The 22375-nt window shown below is 45.5% G+C and overlaps 1 protein-coding gene across 9 annotated transcripts in view; it reads right to left on the bottom strand.

Annotated features, from left to right (window-relative positions):
• Window positions 1-21605, bottom strand: part of ERI3 (ERI1 exoribonuclease family member 3) — a 128328-nt gene extending 106723 nt beyond the window's left edge. For 2 of the 9 annotated variants that reach the window (XM_043461555.1, XM_043461554.1), the window contains exons 1-3: window positions 21148-21509; window positions 18645-18720; window positions 7468-7745 (exon numbers count right to left, since the gene is read on the bottom strand). In XM_043461555.1, coding sequence (XP_043317490.1) covers window positions 7468-7745; window positions 18645-18720; window positions 21148-21282 — 489 coding nt within the window. In that variant the 5' untranslated portion in view covers window positions 21283-21509. Of the gene's footprint in view, window positions 1-7467; window positions 7746-12351; window positions 12498-18644; window positions 18721-21147 lie in introns of those variants that run through there. The other 7 variants (XM_043461560.1, XM_043461552.1, XM_043461556.1 and 4 more) reach the window with 7 other exon arrangements.
• Between the last annotated feature and the right edge of the window lie 770 nt (window positions 21606-22375).

The following is a 22375-nucleotide window of genomic DNA, read 5'->3' as shown; positions in this document are numbered from 1 at the left end:
CAAGACAGGGCGGGGGCAGGGAGAAGTGAAGCCAAGCCCAAAGACCAACCCTAAATGCTCCTCAGGATTTCACTCCCCCTCCCCCTTCCCAACGTACTGTCTTTCTTTCTGTGGCTGTGTTACCTGTTGCTGCTGCTCAGACAGCTCATTTTGTCCCCACCTCCCACCTCTCCAGTCTGTAGCAAGTCATTTCTCTCCTCCTGCCTCTTCATTAATCCTTCCCTCCTTCCTTCTGTTCTCAGTGTTAAGTCAGCCAGCCATTTATCTGTTTGAAGGGTATAAACCTCCCCAGTCTATGGAAGGAGGTCTTCCCATGGGATGCCTAGCAGATTCAGATCCAAACTGCCAGTACTGGGAGCAGGGGGTGGGGGGTGATGTCGTCCCCTAGCCCTTGCCTCTCCCTAGAGACCTCACAGCCCAGCCCAGAGCTACCTTCTGGGGCAGCTTCCTGACAATGCCTCAGGGCCTTAGCTCACATATTTCTATTTGACCTTCATCCTTCTACCTCTCACACTTTTATTGCCTAAAATTCTCTTAAACCTTTTGTAGCCTTCATAGTCTCACTGATGTTCTTGAATGTGAAAAATACCATATCAATGATACAGACAATCCTACTAGCCAAATGGTGAAATCATTGGCTGGGTTCTGGGACTTCCTTGGTGGTCCAGTGGTTAGGACTCAATGCTTTCAGAGCCTGGGTTCAATCCCTGGTTGGGGCCTGAAAGATCCCGCAAGCCATGTGGCACAGAAAAAAAGAAAAGAAAAGAAATTGCCGGTTCAAACTCTTCATTCTCTCTCTGACTCATTTTCAACATCCACACAAGCAAGTTTGCAATCCAGCTCAGTTTTTTTCAGACTTGGGTCAGTGGGTCCTGGCGCATCCTGTGAGCACCTTCATTCATTCCTGCTACAGCAGTTCTGAGAGCTCTCGGGTCCACTTGGCATCCTGACCTCCTGACCTGCCCTTACTGGGGAGCTATGCGCCCCCTCCAGAAGCAGGGCTGACCGCTCCCCTGCTGTGCGCCCCTTGCGCCAAGTACTCACCCAGGCGATGCTGGTTATCATGTTCCTTGACTATAAGCTCCTTGAGGGTAGGGACCATTTCTTGTTTTTATATCCTGGCATGTAACATAGAGGTTGAAGTTTTTATCCAGAGAGTAAAAAGAGGCTTTTTCATTGCCTCTAAGGTGGTTACCATGAGGTCCTCCCTATTCTTTTACAGACTTGATTGGTTTTGTCATGCCCAACAAAAACCCTAAAAGGCAGCTCAGTGTCACTGTTAGTTTACAATCCCTGATTTCATTCACCATTCATCAATGGCCCCATTCTTTAGAGCTCTTCCCCACCACCAACCTTAGCCCAGTGTCTAACAAAATCTGCATTCCAACAGCTGTCTCAGCCCTGGAGAGGCCACCAGATAATAACAGGCTGGGGGAAATGTCTCCTGTTTTGCACTAAATTACGTGGTTGATTTTGTTACCAGTGACCGAGGGCTTCCCAAGGAAAGTTCCTGGTCCCACCCCCAGGCAACTCCAGAGCCTAACTACAAACTATGGCATTTTAAAGGTATAAACCCTGGGGAAGGCAGAGAAGCAGACTGAATAGTGCAAATAAACCCACTTCGATTGTACCTCTGCTATGCCAAACTCAAAAGAGAGCACCACCATGCACCAGTGCTCCGCTCCCCGAGATGTATATTTTACTTTCACATTGCTATGTCTGCTCCAAATAAAGAAGGACCGTTCGGCTTTCACGTGAAGTTTCAACAGGGCCAAGACCCGGACACAGCAAATGCTTGTTCCCATTCAGGGAGCCCTAGTGAGAAGCCACAGTCAGAGCCTTGGGAGGTCCATCCCGATGAGGGACCACCAGGAAACTGTAGCCTGTGGAGGGGGGGCCCGGGAAGGGGGCAGGGGAGGCACCACATTTATGGAAGCAGCAACAAAAAGGACAAAAGGGCCTAGTGGGCTGCCCCATTCCCACCCATCACTGGCCACCAATAGAGGAACTCATTTATAGTGACCCTGGAAGAAGAGATGTGCTAAAGCAGACATATAACTAAAAAGAAAGGCAATAATTGGTCTGATGGGCAGGGGAAAAATTATTCCAGGAGTTGAGAGCCTATGCAAGAACACTTACGGCTCACACAGTCATCATAACTCAGCCCCCTCAAGCATTTTGTGCTCTGCTTATGGTGTTAACTTTAATGTCTTAACATATAACACCATCCGCACTAACACAAAATACTACACACGCCAGATGAGGCTGAGTTATAGTTGCTGTGGGAAGCATAACTTTGAATTTCCTGATTTTGGTGCATTTAATCTCAACCATAATGTTACATTAACGTCGGTTTTGCATTTCATTTCCCAGTTTAGAAGAATAGAATAGCGTCAGTGCCTTCGCCTGTCTGTACAGAAAAAGGAGGCGGACTGACTGGGGCCATGGGCAGATGGACCGCAACCCAACAACTGGGCCCTCCTGCTAAAAAGCCTGACCTGACCCCTCCCACTTGGAGGAACCTGGACCAGGACGAGTGAAAGGCAAGGAAGGGGTGAACTCTTTCTCTAGGGAATGACCTTTCCATCCACTTGCAAAGTGCAGGAACCAGAAGCAGAGAAGGGAAGAAGCTGAATACAGAGCAACAGCAATGTGCGTGTATCAGGTGTGGGGGGTGGGGGTGGGTAGAGGGGGTAGGGGCCTCCTGCTGCTCAGCCTTGAATGGAAGAGAAGGAGACCAATACAGTGTGATTTGTAGGGATCGTAATCAATTTCCTGTAAAGTTTTCCAAAATGTCTCTTTCATAAGACTAATAATGAGTCAGCTTCACATCAAAAATCACACCAAAAATCCACCAAATGCCCCTCTTCTATATTATCCCTTCTCCTGTCACCATTAACCCTCCCCCAACCCTGCCCTCCCCAAATAACCCAGCATCTGGACAACTTTCTATAGAAAAGAAATGCCTTTACTCATAGTTCTAACTCAAAATGCAGATGGAATCTCTTCAAGGTTTCCTTAAAAAAAAAAAAAAAAAAAAAGCCCCTATGGACAAAGAGCAAACACTAGAAAACCTCAACCCTAAAGGTCATTTTTCTCCAAAGTTATGGGCACTTGAATACAGATGGGAAGGAAAACAGTCAGTGGGGCTGCTGCAGAGCAGCGAGGAAAAGACTGCACCTTGGGGCCTGACGGAGTCTGATGGACAAACTCAGGGAGGGAGGGAGCAACCAGAACGTGTGCTCCCAGACTGGAGCCCTGGGCTACCCCTCCCTGGCCATCTGGACAGCCCAGGTTACTTCCTCCTCCCCACGTGTTGTGGCCTACACCTCATTTTCCTCACTTACATTTGCTTCAGGCTTTTCTGAACACTGAGGTGGTGAGAGAACTTGCCCCCAGGTTAAAGCGGCACAATTAAAGTTCCCACCAAAGCTTTCAGGCTGCTCCCTGGGCTTCGGGGTCACAGCCGCCATCATTTGATGCACATCCACACCAAAATGAGTGATGTGAACTCTTGCTGGTTGAGGACAAGGCAGTCACGATTCTCAACCAGATAAAAACCTACTTTCAGGTCAAGAAACAATTCCTAAAGCAAGAAAGGAATTGTATACCTCACATTCTGAGTCTCTAAAACATGGTAATCCACCTAACTTACATGAAAAAATATTTTCAAATGAAAAATAGTCTTATATTCAACCTATACCTGTCAATCTGAATCAAAACATATAAAACAAAATAAGTGCAAATACCAGAAAGGTGAAAGCCTGTTACTGGCAAACCATTCCAATTTCAGCAATCTGAACAAAGTACAAAAGTAAACAGCAAAAATTATGACAAATGGAAAATACCACGTTTTACCACATTTACAATCAGTATTGTTAAGCACAACTGAGCCTGTGCCTGTCCATTTGTATGGTGGCAATCCTTTTGGACAGTCCCTACAAACTGACTCAGGGACTTCTGAATGGCAGACACAGACGAGAGAAATGAACCCCACGCCAAGCCATCAGAGAGGCCCTGGCCCAAAACTTGTTCCTGCCTCCTACACAAATGAGGGATATGACACACTCCCAGAAGAATCAGAAGTGCACTGTGTTAGGCGTTCTCAAGAGTTCACCTCTTGGGAGCCAGGCAGGAGAGGAGCTGGGGTGGTTCTGATTCACAGTCCAAATGCACCCCCAGGAGGCATCGAGATCTTGCCCATGAAGTGTATCTGTCAGGTGGACAGTCACCAAGCCACTAGGGAGGGCTGAACTAACCTGCACAACATATTCAAGCTCTTTCACTGTCACGTCTAGAAGCAGATGCTCATCCCAAGTCTCAATCTTTCCTGCTCCCATTCAAATTCTTGTTTGGTCTTTATTAAAATGAAGAGCAAGTCATTATCATACTCCTTGGAACAACTCCTTCCCAGTATGGACTAAAAAATCAGTCACTAAAATTATATTAAATTTTTTTTTCTAAGTCTTAATTTTTGTGCCTTTAATGATTTTTGTTTCTCTTATCCTAAGCATCTCTCCAATTCCTTCACTAGCCATGTTGACCAAAAGACCTAAACAATGGAGAGGTTATAATGAGAACCTGACCTGTGAAGAGCTCAGTGGAAGGACACCGTTATCTGGGACTGACAACTTTCCCAATCCATCTTTCAACTTTCTCTGAATCCTGTCAGGACTCCACCACCAGCAAGCTTTAGGGAAGGTTTTTTTGATTGTTTGTTTTTAAAGAGAGAGAGAGGAGGGCTCTAAGTTGCCAATAATAGTAAGTCTCAAGTCACTCTGGGCCACCCATCCCTTTCCTGAGTGCAATCCGGTTCAACAAGAGAGCTGTCTAGCCCCAAACTCACCTTCCTACCTGTTGATCACAGCATTGTAGAGACCTAATGAAGTAGAGATGCGTTACATTTATCATTTGCCCTAGATCCACTCAAATCCATCACTATGTCACAGCAAGAAGTTAGATTGATCTGACAGGATTTGCTCTTCTTCACAAACCCATGTAAGTTATTACTCAGTACCCTATGCTCTTCTAGCTGTTTGCTGATTGATTATCTGACGATCAGGTCAAGTATCTTCTCTGGAATCACAGTAAACTAACGGGTCTATAATTTCCAAGATCATTCGTATTCGCCTTTTAAAGATAAGCAAGACAGCAAATGCTTCTTCCTGAGTTCTCTACAGCAACAGCTAATGCTTTACTAATAATGAACCAGGGCAGCCAATTCCTTAAGTGCCCTTGGAATCACATCATCAGGGTTCATTGACTCTGGAGATAATCTTTAATCAGGCTCAGATCCTGGTGAACAGCAGGAAGCCCAACCTCAAACCGGGTCCAGAAGGTTTCCTCCTTCCTGGGAAGGAAGTTGGTGATACAAGTGATTTAAGTCTGAGCTGCATTACATTTTCAGCACTGCAATAAATTAATAAAAAGAACAAAAAATTAAAAGAACAATGTCCTTGAAAGAGAAATGAAAGGTAATACTGACAGACCAAACTGAGACATGAATCAAGCTTCATCTTCAGTAACACTGGCAGAACCCTCTGTAGGACAAGAGAACAAAGCTGCATCATTATCTCAGCATATTATCTAACTGAAAAGTTCAGAAACAAACATACACAGGCAGGTGTCAGGAAGCAGAAAGCAGGAAATGTCATCGAGAAGGTACCCAGCAACCATGAGGCTTCAGAAGAGGGCTGAATCCTGTGCAATAGGGATGTTAGATTTTTAGACTCAGGTCCTGCTTGGGCTTACTCAGTGACTGAAATCATCAGCAAGGGAGATAATATGGCATATTGGGGTATGGCTCCCTGATTCTCAACTCCAGAGAATCTATGTAACCAAGACTCCCACCCACTATCCAAGCACACCCATCACAGAATCTCCAGTAGGTTGGGGAGGTGGAGAAGATGACTCTACAGCATGGGTAGGAGCAAGAGGCTAAGAAAGTAAGTGGCTCAGGCCACTCCCAGGCCGTCCTCCCTTTCATGCAACGTTCCTTTCCCTAGGACGCTCTCCTCAACCAGCTCCTGTCTTCTCAAGCCTCAGCAGGCCTGCTTTCAGTCCTTTCCCAAAGTAGACCACTACCGCAAGGGAGAATAGGAAAGAGAGGAGTAGAGGAAGGTAAAAGCGTGTGGTATCTGCTTTCTGGAAAATAATCTCCTATCTAAAGATAGAACCCTTTCCTGGGAAAGAACCAACCATGAGAAATGAACCCAGTTCACCTCTGCAGGGACCTTCTTGTCTCCCAAGTGCCTGCTCCTACCATCCTCTTCTCCTCCTCTAACTACTAAAAGCTACTCCCAGACCAACACGTCTACACATCCCCGAATTACACACCTGATAATCCAGCCCTACAGGGAAGAGTTATAGTTCTAGAGTCAGGCACACCCAAGACCCCCACACTATAATGAACTGCCATATCAGCCCCCAGGCACACCCCCAAAGAAAATAAGAAGCACTCCAGTATCACAGGTGCACGAGTCTCTTGCTGCTAATCCAAGCTTCCTAGCAGCACCACCTTAAAAAGTAAAAGATCCCTGAACACAGCTGGTAATTAACTAAGAAAAAAAAAGCAAGAAATTTTCCTTTCCAACAGTCCTACAATGGTGGTTTGAGTTATCAAATGCTGTGTAACAAATCATCCCAAAACTTTGTGGCTTAAAATATCAATAATCATTTATTCTAAGTTTTTATGAGCCAGGAATTCAGGAGTGGCTCGGCTGGTCAGTCAGACTCGGGGTCTCTCCTGAGGTTGAAGTCAAATGTCCACTAGGGTTATAGCTATCTGAAGGCTTGACTGGGGCTGGCAGGTTCACTTCGAGACAGGGCCAGGAAACATGACTAGCAAGTTGGTACTGGCTTTAGCTAAGAGTCTCAGTTCCTGTTACACATGTACCTCTCCCCAGGGCTGTCTGAGTGTCCTCAAAGCATGGTGGCTGGCTTCTTCCAGAGCAAGTGATCCCAAAGAGCAAGGTGAGCTGCGATGCTTTTTATGACTGAGCCTCAGAAGTCACTGTACCTCTTCCGCGCTACTCTATTGACCATACAGGGCTAGCTCTGACTCAGTGCGGAAGGGAAACTGCCACAGGTGGAAACATCGGAGGCCAGGATCACTGGGGGCCATCCTGGAGGCTGACTAACACAGTGCTCCTTAAAACAACATGCAGCAGCAGCAGAAGGAAGGAGGGAAGGGAAAGGAGAGAGGAAGGATGGGGCAGAAGGAAATATTTTGATTCTCAAAGGCTGAGACCAGAGAGAAACAGTGTGCCCAGTTGTCCTCCAGAGACCTCTCAGGGCTACCTCACCCTAGGATGCCTGAGTCAAGTCTTGCTTCTTAGGCAGAACTCCAGATGTGTAGCTAAAAGCCAAGAGGACAACAGAAAGTGCCTCTGCATCCCAGAAAGCCAGTCTCTCCTCCCTCCCTCCTTGCCCACCCCACCTTTGCTGAAGCAATGATGCAACGGTTACCTGAGGATGAATCTGTGGCTTGTCACACGTGGCCTCAAAGTCCAGCACTAAAAAGTAGTGATACCTCTGGGGAGGGAAGGACATCATTGCCGCCATGGATGCGCCAAAGCTGTGGGCCGCCAGCTTTCTGGTGGATATGGAGCAGAACTCCGGAACACCACAAGGAGAAAACAAGTGAGAGCCCAGCACTTTTCTTGCTCTTGAAAGCAAATATGAAGAAAATCGAGCTGCTCCAGTCTGTAAAGGTGCTAGCATTGAACATCCAGAAGCATCTAAAACTTAGGGGAGGAAAGTTAAAAAAAAAAAAAAAAGGAAAAGAAAGAGGAAAAAAAAAAAAGAACAGAGTCTGGGTTACTCCCTCCCACCGTGGCCCTGTTCCATCTAGTCTTCAGGAATATTCACACAGCATGAACCACTCCCCAGTGTTTCTGCACCCCTTTTCTAAAGCCCAGTATTCATGACTGAAGTTCAAGACCCTAAACACTGGCCCCCGCAGCATTATGACAGCTCTGAGTCTCCCAGACCATCTCAAAACAAGATGCAGCACTGGCCTTGATCTTTAAGTGGAGCTCTGAAGTTCAAAAGAGAGGAGACACAAAAATGCTGTGGTCACTTCTCAGGTGGCAACAGTTAACATTAAAGCTAAGTTTCCCAAAGTAACCCGGGGTGACCCCATTGCACAATCAGTCCTGGGAGCTAGGCAGACTCAGACAAACAGCAGAAAATGCCCAGGATTCTCTCCTCAGCTCCATTCCCAACCACGTGCCCCTGGCATTCCTTTCTGTATCTTGACGTCTCCATATACCCGCCTCCCTTCTTCCAATTGGAAAGCAGGCACAGTCATCAGAGGGAGCTTGCTCACCATAGTCTGGTGACTCCCCAGCCCCCAGACAGTAAGTGGCACCCTGGGGGAATGAATGACGCTTGCAGAGCACAGCTGCCAGCAGCCGGGGCCCTTTCCCTCCCCTGCCTTTAGACTCTACTACAGGCCTTGAATGACTGCAGGACTTTTTTAAATAGGGAAGAAAAAGAGAAAACCCAGATGTGGCAGTAATGGGAGCATTGCTAAAAATCTAGTAAAGTTTTCTGAGTGAACATGTGCAAAAAAAAAAAAATCCAAATCACTTTTCAAGTTTTCCCTTTAAATTTGCAGAATGTCTGCTCCTTAGAGGGCTAACGAAATATAAAAATCAAAGTCTCAGTTTTACTCACAAATAACTCAAGCTTCCTAAAAAAAAAAGAAAGAGGAATAAAGCAGGAAGTTTGTGTTTTTCCCATCTCATACCCAATACTCAAATTCCCTCAACTTTAACCCTCAAAGTTAAACAAGAAATTTTGCTGTTCAATGTGTAAACAGACACAGTTTAAGCTTTCTGAAGCCCCATTCTGACGGATCTTGTCTCAACTCTTCACGTCACCCACTCCTGAACAGTACTGGAAGCCTTGCTGACATGGGAGACACCAGTCTGCTCAGATTACACATTCTAGTTTGGATTCAAAGTCCCTCAGTGCCTTAGAACTCTTCTCTTAAGTCCTCAAAGTCAGGCCATGTATAAGTACTTTTGAAAGTTTTAATGTTTTCCAGTATGTATATATACTACGCAAAGTGTTTATGGTCAATCAGACCATAAGCATCGTGATTAAGGAGCACTTCTGGGTTTGAATCTGGGTTTTACCACTTATTTGCTTGCCCATGGCACCTTGGGCAAGTTCTGTTCAATTCCTCACCTGTAAAATGACAATAGCAGCTCCTACTCTTTAAATGAGAGTGAAATGAGAGCAGGGTTTGGCACACAGGGTTCAGTATTAGCTTACCATTATTATTATCATCCTGTTGGGTTATGCCCACCTGGCCAACTCAGGACACCCATACTTTGAGCCTATAAACCCAATGCATAAGGCAATCTCAGAGAGTAACATCAACATCTTCTGCATCCCCAGACTGCTCTAGACCTCCCATACCAGATACTATACATGCCCTATCCCCTGCCACGGACAACACACTGATAGCCAGAGGTCCTCACAATGGCCAACGCTTCCTTTCTCAACTGATTTCACCCACATCAAAAAGTTTCTCTCTTGTAAAAAGTCTTTGAAGTAAATTCAAAAAAGAGGGAATCTATGTATACAAATAGCTGATTCACTTTTCTGCTATATAGCAGAAACTAACACAACAGTGTAAAACTACACCCCAATAAAAAAATAATTTTAAATAATTAAAAAAAAAAAATCCTTGAGAGCAGACAGTAGACCGGACCTCCACATGTGTGCAGTCACTAGGTTCCATACTTCCCTTACTTCTAAAAATCGAGTTCAACTCAAGTCAAGAAAAAGAGGGCAGCTCTTCTCTTCCTACAAAATTCAGTCTAATAGCTTTAGAGCCATTAATTGTGGAAGAGGAAAATAGAAGTCTCCATCAGCTGCAGTGGGAGGAACAGAAGAGTATGTGTGTTGGGGATGGGGGGTAGGTACCAACATCCATAAAGAGGCAGGAAGGTGTGATGCAGCACGCCACAGCCCCAGTGGGGTATGAAGGGCATCCACTGGGAGAGAGGGAGGAGCAGCCTGATGTGGGAGCCACGGGTAGGTAAAACAAACACCCAAGAGGGGGAGAGGGCAGTAGCAACAAAGGGAGATTAGTTACATACAGAGGGACTGATCCAAAAGGGGATTCCATTAAGGGCAATGGGACCAGGCTTCTCACTGCTAATATGGAAAGGGAAAAACATCTGTATATCAAAGTGGAACTGGAAATATCTGCAACTGGAATTGGAGCTGAACTCAAGGTTTCTGACATGTATGCTATAAAAATAAAGCTAGATGTAAATTTGAGGATGAGTATATATCTACACACAAATATACAGACACATGTATATATTTTTTCTAGCTCTGTTTACTGAAGGGCCAGGGAGAAACAACACTCTTCGGAGAGATAGCCGATTTCAGGGCTATACCAGAGAAAGCACAAGATGAGGCTTCGAACATCTTGTTGTGCCAAAAAGCAGGGAGACACTCAAAGGATGCAGAAGCCAGCTTGAAGGGGCTCCCACTGGCAAGTAAATAATATTAATGGATTATTATGCACTGAATAAAAAAAGGAAACCAAGAGGCCTTAAGATAAAAATAAATGAATGATTTTAAAAGTTAAAGTTTGGCAAGCGAGTTCACATAGTTTCAAAGTATCTACCCACAGAATGCTTATTAACAGGGAGTAAGTTTACAGTGCAGAAGCCTAGCAGACATCACCCCAATCCAGTGAGCAAAATGAACATCATCAATAATGGGACTAATCAAAATCATGCATCACATGATAGGATGCAATGAGAAAATCAAAGCATCATTTCTGTGATATTTCTATCAAAGATGCATGAAATGAAGTGCAAGTCGCTCAATCATGCTTGACTCTTTGTGACCCCATAGACTGTACAGTCCGTGGAATTCTCCAGGCCAGAATACTGGAGTGGGTAGCCTTTCCCTTCTCCAGGGGATCTTCCCAACCCAGGAATCAAATCCAGGTCACCCGCATTGTAGGTGGATTCTTTACCAGCTGAGCCACAAGGGAAGCCCAAGAATACTGGAGTGGGTAGCCTATTCCTTCTCCAGTGGATCTTCCCGACCCAGGAATCGAACCAGGGTCTCCTGCATTAGATGCATAACCTGAATCTAATCATGAGAAAATACCAGACAAACCCTAAATGGGAGACAGTCTACAAAATAACCAGCCTGTAATCTTCAAAAGTATCAAAGTCATGAATATCAAGGAAATTTTACTGGGAAAAGTCTACAAGAGATTAAACAAACCTGGTAACTAAATGCAATGCATGATTTTGAACTGGATCATTTTTCTACAAAGATCATTATTGGGACAACTGGCAAAACTTGAATGGGGTTTGAGGATTAAATGGAGGTAACATTATCAATGTTAATTTTGATGGTTGTGCTATCGTTAGGTAGGAGAATCTCCTTGCACGTAGGAAATTCATGCAAAGTATTTAGGGTGACGGAGTGTTAGGTAGGCAACTCAACTCAACGGTTCAGGAAAAAAAAATCTTTGTACTCTACTTCTAACTTTATATAAATCTGGACTATTTCAAACTTTACAAAAAAAATTTTTTAAGCCACATGCAATGTTATTTTTAAAAAAAGGCAACATGGAACAGTACATGAAGGAGCCATAATCCCGTACTGCCTACAGAAGGTAGGCTGCCCAGAGGCTGGCAAAAACCAGCCCTCAATGCACAGTCTCCATCCTAAGTGCCCCCACCCAATGCCCCCTCACTGGGCACTCCTGCCGCTGCTAGCACCTGCCCCAGAAACACCCCTGCACTCCCTGCAGAGGCGCCCCACCTGCCTGTCTACCCGCTGACATCTTAGGGATTTCCCCTTTCTGTTGATGTCTTTCTACTTCAGTCACAAGTCTGCAGAATTTAAGTTGATAACCTGGACTTCAACCGGGACTATGAGAATCTAGTTGACAGGCAGAACTCAAAAGGAACCATTTATGTTCTCTGTATATCTATTTGCACACCAGCTTTCACCCGAGACCAAGATTTACACACATTTACTCTGACACCCATTTCCTTCTCCTAGCAAATTAAAGGTAGTAAGTAGCCTATGGCAAAGAGGAAAATGAATGATTCTCTCTCTTCAAAATAAAGGGACCAGCCTCCCAGTGGGGCAGGGGAGAGGAAAACAGCCCGATTCGGAGGAGCAGGCCCGCGCCACAGCCCCTGGAGGACCGTCTCTGGGCAGAGTATTTACACAACAGACACAATGGCTCCTCTGCAGCCATTACTGTCGGTCAGGTAAATAACGCATGTGCCAAAACACACATTTAATGAGGAAAATAATACGCCTTTATAAAAAGCCTCGATCCGTATTTACCTGAGAGACCAGAGAAGCACCAAATCACCAGATTAGTGGAACCACAGAGGAGTCATTCTGGTGTCTTGGGTAAATAGACATTTTATAGCCTTCCATTACTGGAGGGGGAAGGAAGGGCGAAAGGAGGGGGCCATCCTTTAATATCCACATGCAGGCCAGGGGAGCCTGGGGGAGAGAACAGAAGAGAAGCCCATCATGAAATATGGGGTCCACTCCCACCCCACCTCCCCATCCACTTGGGATATCTCTGGGGAGGGTATGGGTCTGTACCATCTCTGGACTCAATCCATTCCATAAAAAGCCAGACTGGGGAGTTCCCTGGTGGTCCAGTGATTAGCACTTAGGGCTTTTACTGCTGTGGGTCTGGGTTCACTCCCTGGTCAGGGAACTAAGATTCTGCACGCCACATGTTGGTGGGTGGGGTGGGGGAGCCAGACTGGGAGGCAGAGGTGCATTCCAGAGAAACCCCAGGGCAGTGAGGCAGGTTCTGGGTCCAGCTGACTGGAAGCACGTGGGACAGCCATGGCATCCCCAGCATCGAGTCTCAGGGCAAGTCCCTGCCCCAATCTGACCTGCAAGTAGCACAAGTACTCGGGCACCTGAGCCACAGAGGCATCCTCAAGAACACAGTAACACCTGTCTGCAACTCGTCAGTCACAGGCCCTGCCTCAAGCAGCTAAAAATAACCTGGGAAAAATATAAATAAACTGCATGCCTTCGAGAGTCATAATGTTCAGTCTAATGAATGCATTCTTACTGCTGGAGCACTTTCTGTGAAAATCACAGACTGTCAAAGGTGAAAGAAAACCTAAGAGGAGACACAGTCCAGTCAGTCAGAGAAAATGAGCCCCAGAAAGAGAAAAGAACAGCCCAAGGTTCACAGAGCAAGTAAGCATAAGAAGAGAACCTAGGACTCCCAACTCCCAGTTCAGAGCCTCCGGCCACTGCCCCAACACAAGCAGCAGGCACCAGCACCTGTCCCCTCAGCCTTTCTGCAGTCTCACAGCGGAGGCCAGCAGCCTGACGGCTCGGCCTAGTCTGCTGAAGGTGGAACAAAGCTTGACAGACCGACAAAAGCCTGGAACTTCTACATGACTTCCTGATGGCCCCAAAGCAGAATGGAAGCAGGAACTCTAAAGCTGGGTCCTCATCTCAAACAAAACACTCTCCTCCTCTGTGAACCCATCACCCTCTCGGCCTGGAGCTTCAGCTACTTCAGCTCCACGGCAAGGCAAGGGAGAATCTGCCCAACACCGGAAGCAGCTGCTAAACCCAAACTATCAGCAGAGCTAAAGTCGCTAAAGACCTTCAGGAACACAAAATTCTGACGGCAACATCACGAGCTATAGGAGGCTGCCTCTCCCCTTCAATTAGCCCATCTCAGCCACTCAAGACAGCATGGAAAAAAGAAGTGCCTGTTTGCGATTTGCCTGCTGTTTGCTAACCCTCAGCCACATCCAGTGACTTGGGCCAACTCCTCTAAGGGGCCAAGGCTGAGAAACCTCTCTTTGCAAAAGACCTGCATGTCAGCTGTGCCCCATAGCACAGAAGAGGGGGCAAAGGCTAGTTTCCTAACACAGCATAAACAGGAAAAAAATGGAGAAAGGGCAGGGTATGGTACAGTACTCTCATCCCTTTAAGGTCCTCCCACACCCATAGAACAGCGTCTGATCCCAGATGGGAGGTACCCAGAACTGGCTACTTCCCTGCTTCCAAGATGGAGAACTAGAACAGAAACAAGTAGCTGTTAAAAATGCTGGTATGAGACAAACACCAGTTCAAATCCCGACTCCACCACATGTTCTTTGTAATAATAGCTACAACAACAATGCCTATCTCGTAAAGATTAAATTAGATCATATAATATGTACAAAGCACTTTGCACAATAGTACGATCTCAGTTAAAGGGAATTATTGTTAATACAGGAGAAAGAGGAAAGGAAACTACTATTTTCTGAAGATCTACTATAAGCTAGGCACTACAGTCGTTAATTTACATATTTCATCTCATTTAAGCCTCCCAACCATCAAGTAAAAAAGGTAACAGCATTCCCATTTCACACATGGGAACACTAAGGCTGAGATGCACTCAGCTCTTCAGGGCCCTGTTCTCCTCTCCTACATTTGAGGGCCCGCGTTCTCCACTTGGCTGATTCTCCCATCAGCCATAGGGCTAACAATGCATATCAACTGTAGTTTTTTTCTGAGCTAAGATATGACTTTAACTAAAAGAAACTCAACCATAAGCAATAATTAAGTCTGTCCAAATCACCCAAATTTGTTTCTAAGAAGAAAAACAAATTGCAGCCCTGGGTACAAAAGCGGAAACGGGAAGCAACATCTTGGATTAGAACAACTGCAGCACAATGAACTCAAAACCTCTCCTCCAACCCAGTTCCATAGGAGCAAATCTTCCTGTCTCATGGAGCAAAGAAACTCACAGGAAGCAGGGTGACAACCAGCTCGTGCTCAGGCCCCTTAACGTGACATTTCCTTTTACAAATCTGTGCCTTGGCAATTGCTGCTCCCTCTGTTTTGAAATGTACTTCCATTTTCATCAGGCAAATTACTGCTCCTTCTTCAAAACCCAGCTCAAATCTTCCCCTTTTAGTAACTTTCTCTGACACTTCATCAGAAAGTTGATTGCTTAAGTGATCCAGCGGCACAGTTTATTCCTACTTCATAACTTTCATCTCACTATATTGTAAGATTTTAGTTACCTGATTCTCCTCTTACCAGTCATTTTCAGGGAGATAAAAATTTTCAGGGAGTTTCATCAGGTGAGAATAATGGAAGACAGGTGTAGGGGTATATGTTACATATGTATGTGTAAAAAGTACTTCTTTTGGTTGGACCATTGAAACCATTTTAAAATTCCAAGTAGCATTAAAGCATAGTTTTTCTCCATCTAAGGAGTATATGAGTTCTAAAAAGTGTGAGGAACACTTAACTAGACCTAGATCCTTAAGGGCAAGGGCCAAGTTTTCTTCATTTCTGTACTCTCAGCGCAGGGTCAGGCACAAAGTGGGAGGCAACATTTGAGCGACTTATGACGTCAACTGCTCTGGAACTGGAACGTGTCAGAACAGAGCAGGGCCTAAGAACCAAGAAAAGCTTCTTTTCTTTCTCTCTTCTTCCTACCCCCTCACCCCCCACCAATTTTGTCCTCCCCAGTAAGAGAGAGTGGGCCAGCACTGCCTTGGTGCGGGAATACTATTAAAAGGATTAATTTAGGGACCAGTGTTTGGACTGTCACATCCAATCACTACCCACAGATCTACAGCTTCCCAAATCAAGCTCATGCAAAGAGGAATCAATTGCAAGGACACAGAGGGTCTGAACAGGCATACTAATGGCCTCCTGAGGTGCCAGCGGCCAGCTCTGACACTCCCATAAATTATCTGCCTTTTGATTTTACCTGTAGCTGTGGGGCACGAGGCACAATTTTGAACATATCAAAGCAATCTCTCGTCACCCAAGGCTCCCCCAAGAATGTCCCCAAAGGGGGATGGTCTAAAAACAATGACCCAAAGGGAATCTGCTTCCCAGCAGGCCTGTTCCTAGCAGTCATCAATTAAAACCCAACAGGACCAAGTGAATAAACGGATCCAGATCAAGACGAGCAGATGTGGACAAGGCATGCAGCAGACCGCAGTTCTGCATCAACTATACACCTCTCACTCAAAGGAAGAGAAATCACAGCAATAAACGCACACAATCTCATCGGGAGGCAACCGCACCAGCTGACAGCACACTCAACCATCCCGGGCCTCAGTTTCCTCACTTGTGCAGCAAGGACAGTAATGCTGACCACCTGGCCCACTTCCCAGAGGGGTGGTGAAAAGTAATTTAAAAAAACACATTCAAGAGGCACTTTACAAAGACGAAGGGCCACAAGGGTGGCAACACTAATAAATGACCCTGACAGACTGGGAGAAATGACTGGTCACACTTTGATGAATTTCTTTCAGGTAGCTGCTCGCCCAGTTTGCTTCACTGATGGTATTGGGGCTAAGGTCCACCCCAAAGAAAGTTCTGGAATTCCGGATGGGACTCCTGCTGTCTGAAAATTTTCCATTGTGAAAAGCAGCGTCTTGCCTTAATTATAATGTACTCCTGTCTGTTGGCTGCCTCCACCAGGGGCTGCGTTTCTATCACACGGCCACAATGACGATTGTGAGGACCCCAAACACACTAAGCCAAAGGCCAAGTCACCCGATTGCTAGATGCTTTTTAAAAAAATTGTGTAAAATACTATTAATAACAAAAGTTAAGGACACCGTGCTAGGAGTTTTACATCTCATCAAATCCTTAACCAACCTTCCATTTTACAGACATGAAAGCTAAACTCAGAGAAGTCAGTCACTTGCCCAAGGTCACATAAGCACTGCTATCAGAAACCTATAGGCTTCCCTCCAGCAATGCACACCAGAGCTTATAGGAGGAGGAGGACAATTCATCAGACACTCACAAATACTTTATTTGGTCCCTGTACCTGACACACACCGTCATACTCAATTAGGAGACATTCTCAAAACCAGAGAAAGGTCACCGGTTTCCTACAAGCAAACAAAGGAGAGACTAAGTAGGACATATAAAGAATAAGGCAATATCCTGGGAAGCTTAGGAACATGGGTCCCCCTCCGTGTATACAGTTCAGGAAGTTCAAAGTAATTGACATTAAGCTGTGAGACCAAAGACTAAACTCTCTCCCAGGCTACATTTATTTCCGACTTTTTTCAATAGAAAACAGTTTCCCAAAACTTCTCATGCATTCCACACCAACTTGTCCTTCCCACCCATCTTTTCTAGTCTGTGAAACAGGAGCTGGTATTGCCAACAATTTCTCAAGTAAACATCCTTTAAGCTCAAGTAGATAATCAGAAAATTAGTGAAGAGGACAGCATACACATCGATGCAAAGATTCAGGTGTACTCAATTTTTAGTTCTCAAAACATTGCCTCAATAGCGAAAATATAAAATGTCCCCCATATGTAACTGCCACAGCCTCCTTACTGGTCTCTCTACCTATCACAATCTATTCTTAACACTGAACATTGAAATCAAAGCAAACTTTCCAAAACACAAATGTAGTATCAGGCTCCTGCTTAAAACTTTTCAATGGCTCCTCACTGCTTTTATGATGGTCTGATCTAGTGGTTGGTTCACAAGCCAAATCCAGCTGCCACCTGTTTTTATAAAGTTTTACTGGAACACAGCCATGCTCATTCATTTTCGTACTATGGCTGCTTTTGTGCCATAGCAACAGAGTAAACCGTTGTGACAAAGACCCATAAAGACTATTTACTACCTGGTCCTACACAGAAAGTTTGCTGATCTAATCTTTCTTTTCTACCCACTATTTAATCCTAAGAGTTGATAAGGCCCTGGCTTCTGCTTACCTTTCCTCCTTCATTTCTTATCATATTCTCCTGTTCCCTGTCCACTGAGTTCTCTGTGTTTCGATCACACTGAACTTCAGCTTCTAAAACTCAACAAAGCTCTGACCTTTATGCGTAATTCTTCACATCTTCATTCAATTCTAGCTGAGTAGGTTACTTGCTCTGTAAAGCCTTCCCTGAACCCATCAGTCTGGGTCGGAGCTCCTTCTAAGTACTCTCAGAGCACATATACTTACCTTGTTATAGCCCTCTCAGATGTCTCATAACTGCTTCTTTACTATCTGTCTCTCCCATGTACGCTCTTTAGGGACAGAGATACCAGTTGTCTTGTTCACCACGAGCCCAACACCAAGCAAAATGCCTGGACCTCAGTTATTCAACAAACAGCCTCTGAGATCCTGGATATCAATCAACAGAGCATAACTTTTTAGCCAGCCTCAAAAATCCTCATAAAATGGAAATAGGCTGGAATTAACCATCCACCCAGAGGTGATCCACAACTCAAATTAAACCAAGATCCCAAAGGCCTTGGTAAAATGCATTTATAAAAAAACAAATAAATATGATCCTTCCGAATGTCCTAAGACATGTATTTCTTAGGACAAAGAATCATTCCAGCTCTATTCGACATTCCTGAACTTCAAGTAGGTATTTGTGCGATGTCCACAAAGAAATCATGGCAGAACTTGAAAGTCTGGATACCCCACCTCCAACTCTCACCAGTTCATAAACTTTGCATAAGTTTCAGTCATCTTTCAGCATACGGTATTTTGTCAGAAAAAGCTACAGAAAAGTAAAATGTGCACCAGTCCCCACTCCCCTCCCTCCAAGCCCAAATACTCATCAGGAAGACGTCAAGCCAAAACTTGACCATGCAATAAGACTTCTCACCTCTCCTTACTTCGAAGATGCCAAGACTGGCCGCTGGGGATGCTGAAGGTTCAGTGAGAGCTGGAAAGCCCCAATGCTGTGGATAAATACACATCTCTGCAACAAGTCTATTTCAGTATAAATGATCATATCCCCAGGGGGCTGCTCTTTGAAACAACTTAAGACCACACTATACTTCAAACTCCTAAACTCAAACTACTTTGGGGTAACAGTTATCTATGTGGAAGACAGTACCAGTACAGAGTTTTCAGAAGCTACAGTTGACCTCTGAACAACACAGGTTTGAACTGTGTGGGCCTACTTCCTACGTTAGGGTGTTTTTCAATAAATATACTGGACATTTTTTGGAGATGCATGACAATTTAAAAAAAACTTGCTGATAAGCCAAGCAGCCTAGACATGACAAAAAATTTAAGAAAAAAATAAGATGTCATGAATGTGTTAAATACAAGTACATATACATATAACATATAAAATATGTGTTAATCAACTGCTTATGTTATCAGTAAGGCTTCCAGTTAAAGCTATTTACAGTTAAATTTGGGGGAGTCAAAATTTATAAGCAGATTTTTCAACTGTGTGGGGAGTCGGTCTCCTTAACTTTTGCATTTTTCAATGGTCAACTATATATATTTTTGGAATGATGAATTTCATTTTCTCCAATGGCATATTTTTCTTCCAAAGGAGGTTTATCTCCTAGAGACACTCAACATTTAAAATATCAGAGCCTGGACTGAGAAATATGGCCATGAAGTGGTGGCTCTCTGGATAATCCAGAATCCTAGTCTAGTCAAGGAGGGGACACTGGTTACAGCTGACAATATTCATAACTCAGGAACTGAGGCAGGGATTGGGGCAAGCACTGATTGCCGCAAAACCACAGGCTATATTGCAAATGGACCACATAGACCAGGTTAACACTTGCAGAATACATGCAGGTCTGCCTCAAGTTCTAAAAAAGTCCAGGTAGCCAAACCCCAAGTCAAATCATCAATGGATACTTATCATATTTATCACTTAATTCAGATCTTCCATACTTTCTCTTCAGAGCACATAAATCTTACACCTTTTACTAATCACATCTTCCAAAAGACTAGAAGTTACAAAGGTGCCCATGTAAGCCAGCAACGCACTTGCACAAAGAAAACACCGAGGTTTGGATCCAATCTACTCCTGTCTACCACTCTACACATTTAACACTTTATTCTACTCAGATCCCCTAGGAAAATGCCACTCGCCAACCTACCCCACCACAAAGAAAACACTTTTCAAAATGAAAGGGAATAAAAGCACTTTTACTTGGAAATTTCAAGTTGCAAGGAGAGCTCTCAGCCAAGCTCTGTGACCTAGCTAGCCGATTATTTACAGGATCTTTGGGCAGGAATTGTTAATGAGCTTTTAATTTGGAGTGCTTAAGTTGCCAAAGTGCTCTGAGCTCCAGTGAAGCACCACAGAATCCATAAAGGAAACCTTATCAATCACTTCCCGGCAGCTACCTTCCCCCAACCCCCACCTCTCTGAGGAGAGGCAGCCAAGTGGGTTTCTAACCAAGATCACAGACACACACATTAGTGGAGTCACACTCCAAGTCCCTGTTTATAAATTGGCTTTTAAATGGTAGGGAATTCAGGTATAATATACTTAAGCTCCAGGCATGAACCCACCAAAACAAGGCATGCTGTGTATGATAAAGTCCAAATAAAGCAGAATTTGATGAAGCCAATTTCTGGTAGAAACTCTACAATCAAAAATCATTCAGCCAATCACAACCTACTATAGTTCAAATAGTGTACAGTCTTTAGCCAATGGGATTCCTGTTTTTTTGCCCTTCAGCTGGAAGGCTGATAAAATGTCTGACAAGAACTAATACCAGAAACCTATAGCAGAGGCAATGATGGGTAATACCAGTTTGCAAAATCCAGCCCTAAGGACAGAATTCAAGCCCCCAAAGAGAAGCCACGTTCAGCATTTTTCAAGTCACAAGACGGAGTTATATTTTGCAAGACTGCAGCCAAGCCCCAATCCAAGTTCATGACTTTTTAAGAAAACACCTGTTGCTGGAGCATTTGCAGGAAAAGCAAACAGGAAGCTAGCCAAGTTAGGCCCTTTATTCACTCTTTCCACCATAACTACTACCACGGATACAGATTTACAAAGACGTGAACTGCTAATCTTGCGTGTCTGCGCGTATGTGTGTCGGGGAGGGGGTAAAGGGGATGTTCTATCTACCATTTCCTTGCTAGTTTCTATCCTCTTTGATCAAACCTCTCTTTCTCCTCCTAAGGAACCCCAGGTAAGAAGTCAGCATGCTTAATCACCTCACCCAGCCTGTCCTGCAAAGCCCTGCCCCTCTCCCTCTCCGCCTGAACGTTTCTCAGTAGACCATATGCATCCAGGGTGAGCACATGGGCCAGCACCCCAGGCTGCCCAAACTGCGCGCCGCGACCCTCACCCCGCATGCATTACCAGGGCCCAATCTGGGGGGCCTCGCCGCATCACCCACCCCGGGATGTTGCCCCCAACTCGGGCCCATCCAAGTCCAAGGGATTGTAAGCGGAGGAGCAGGGGGCCAGGAGACCAGCCCTCCTTCCCAGGGCCGCCCCCGCCCCCCGTCAGCAGCAGGAGAGGCTGTCGCCATGGCAACGCCCCCTCCTCGGGGCCAGCGCGGCAGGCTCCCTCCAGGTGCAGGCCCCGACGTCTCCCTCGGCCTGAGCAGAAGCTCAGGACAGTTTACGGCGGCGGGCGCGGCCCGCGCCGACTGCGGCGCCGGCCAGGCAGAGGCAGGGCCAGCTCCGCCCGCTCCCCACCGCCCGTTCCCGGCCGCCTCAACAGCGGCAGCCAGCACCACGAGTCCACAACACACCGACTCACCTCCGCGCACTCTGACCCCGGCCGACGCGGCGGACGGGCGGGCGCGGTGGCCAACCGCTGAGCCCGCCGCCGGCTCCTCCGACCAATGGGCTGCAGAAGGGCGGGGCTTCTTCTCCCCGAAGGCTCGCTCTCCCGCCGACATGCGCGCTAAGGTGTGCCAAGATGGTGACTCCCTTCGGCAGGCCTTATGGGACTTGTAGTTTTGATGTTGCACGTATTTTGAAGAAAGTGAAGGGGCCTCACTTCAGAGCTGTGAAAGAAATTTTTTAAAAAAACGAAACTTTTTGAGGCCTAGACCGACCCAGGTAACCCACTTCCGTTTTCCCACCTTCCAGTATGCTCATGAGTTGAGTATAGGTTCATAAGGTGACATGTTGTACTTAGATGTCACCTCATGAGTAGTACATTCAACAAGTCATTATTATCATTACCTCTCTGAGGTGAGCGTGGGGAAGACCTGAGAGGAGGGTGATTTTAGGCGAAGAAGAAAATGGTTAGATTTCTGAAGGGCCTTCCCAAGGAAGAGGGAACTGAGTTGGTCAGATCAGCTCCACAGGGAACTTAAGAGTTAAAAAGATTCTGGCCTCAGCTACAGAGAATTTCCACAGTCAATTACTTCAGTCAACTAGGAAGAAACTCTGGCCAAAGCCAGAGATGTATTTCTTCATCTTGGTTATGCCTCTCTGGGAAGTCAAGAGTACCAGGTTCTGAGCTGGGGAACCCCAGCCTTGGCCAAGCCAGTGATGGCTTTGACAGCCTCCCACTCAGCCAGGAACCATCTTCTGGGCCCATCTTCAGTCACCAAGCCCTCTGTCTGCCATCTGAATATATTCACTTAAGAAAATGATGTCATTTCTGGG

This window comes from Cervus canadensis, chromosome 2, assembly GCF_019320065.1.
Source record: "Cervus canadensis isolate Bull #8, Minnesota chromosome 2, ASM1932006v1, whole genome shotgun sequence".
Taxonomy (NCBI): domain Eukaryota; kingdom Metazoa; phylum Chordata; class Mammalia; order Artiodactyla; family Cervidae; genus Cervus; species Cervus canadensis.
The sequence above is the reverse complement of the archived record's forward strand: the minus strand, read 5'-3'. Positions and strand labels throughout refer to the sequence as shown.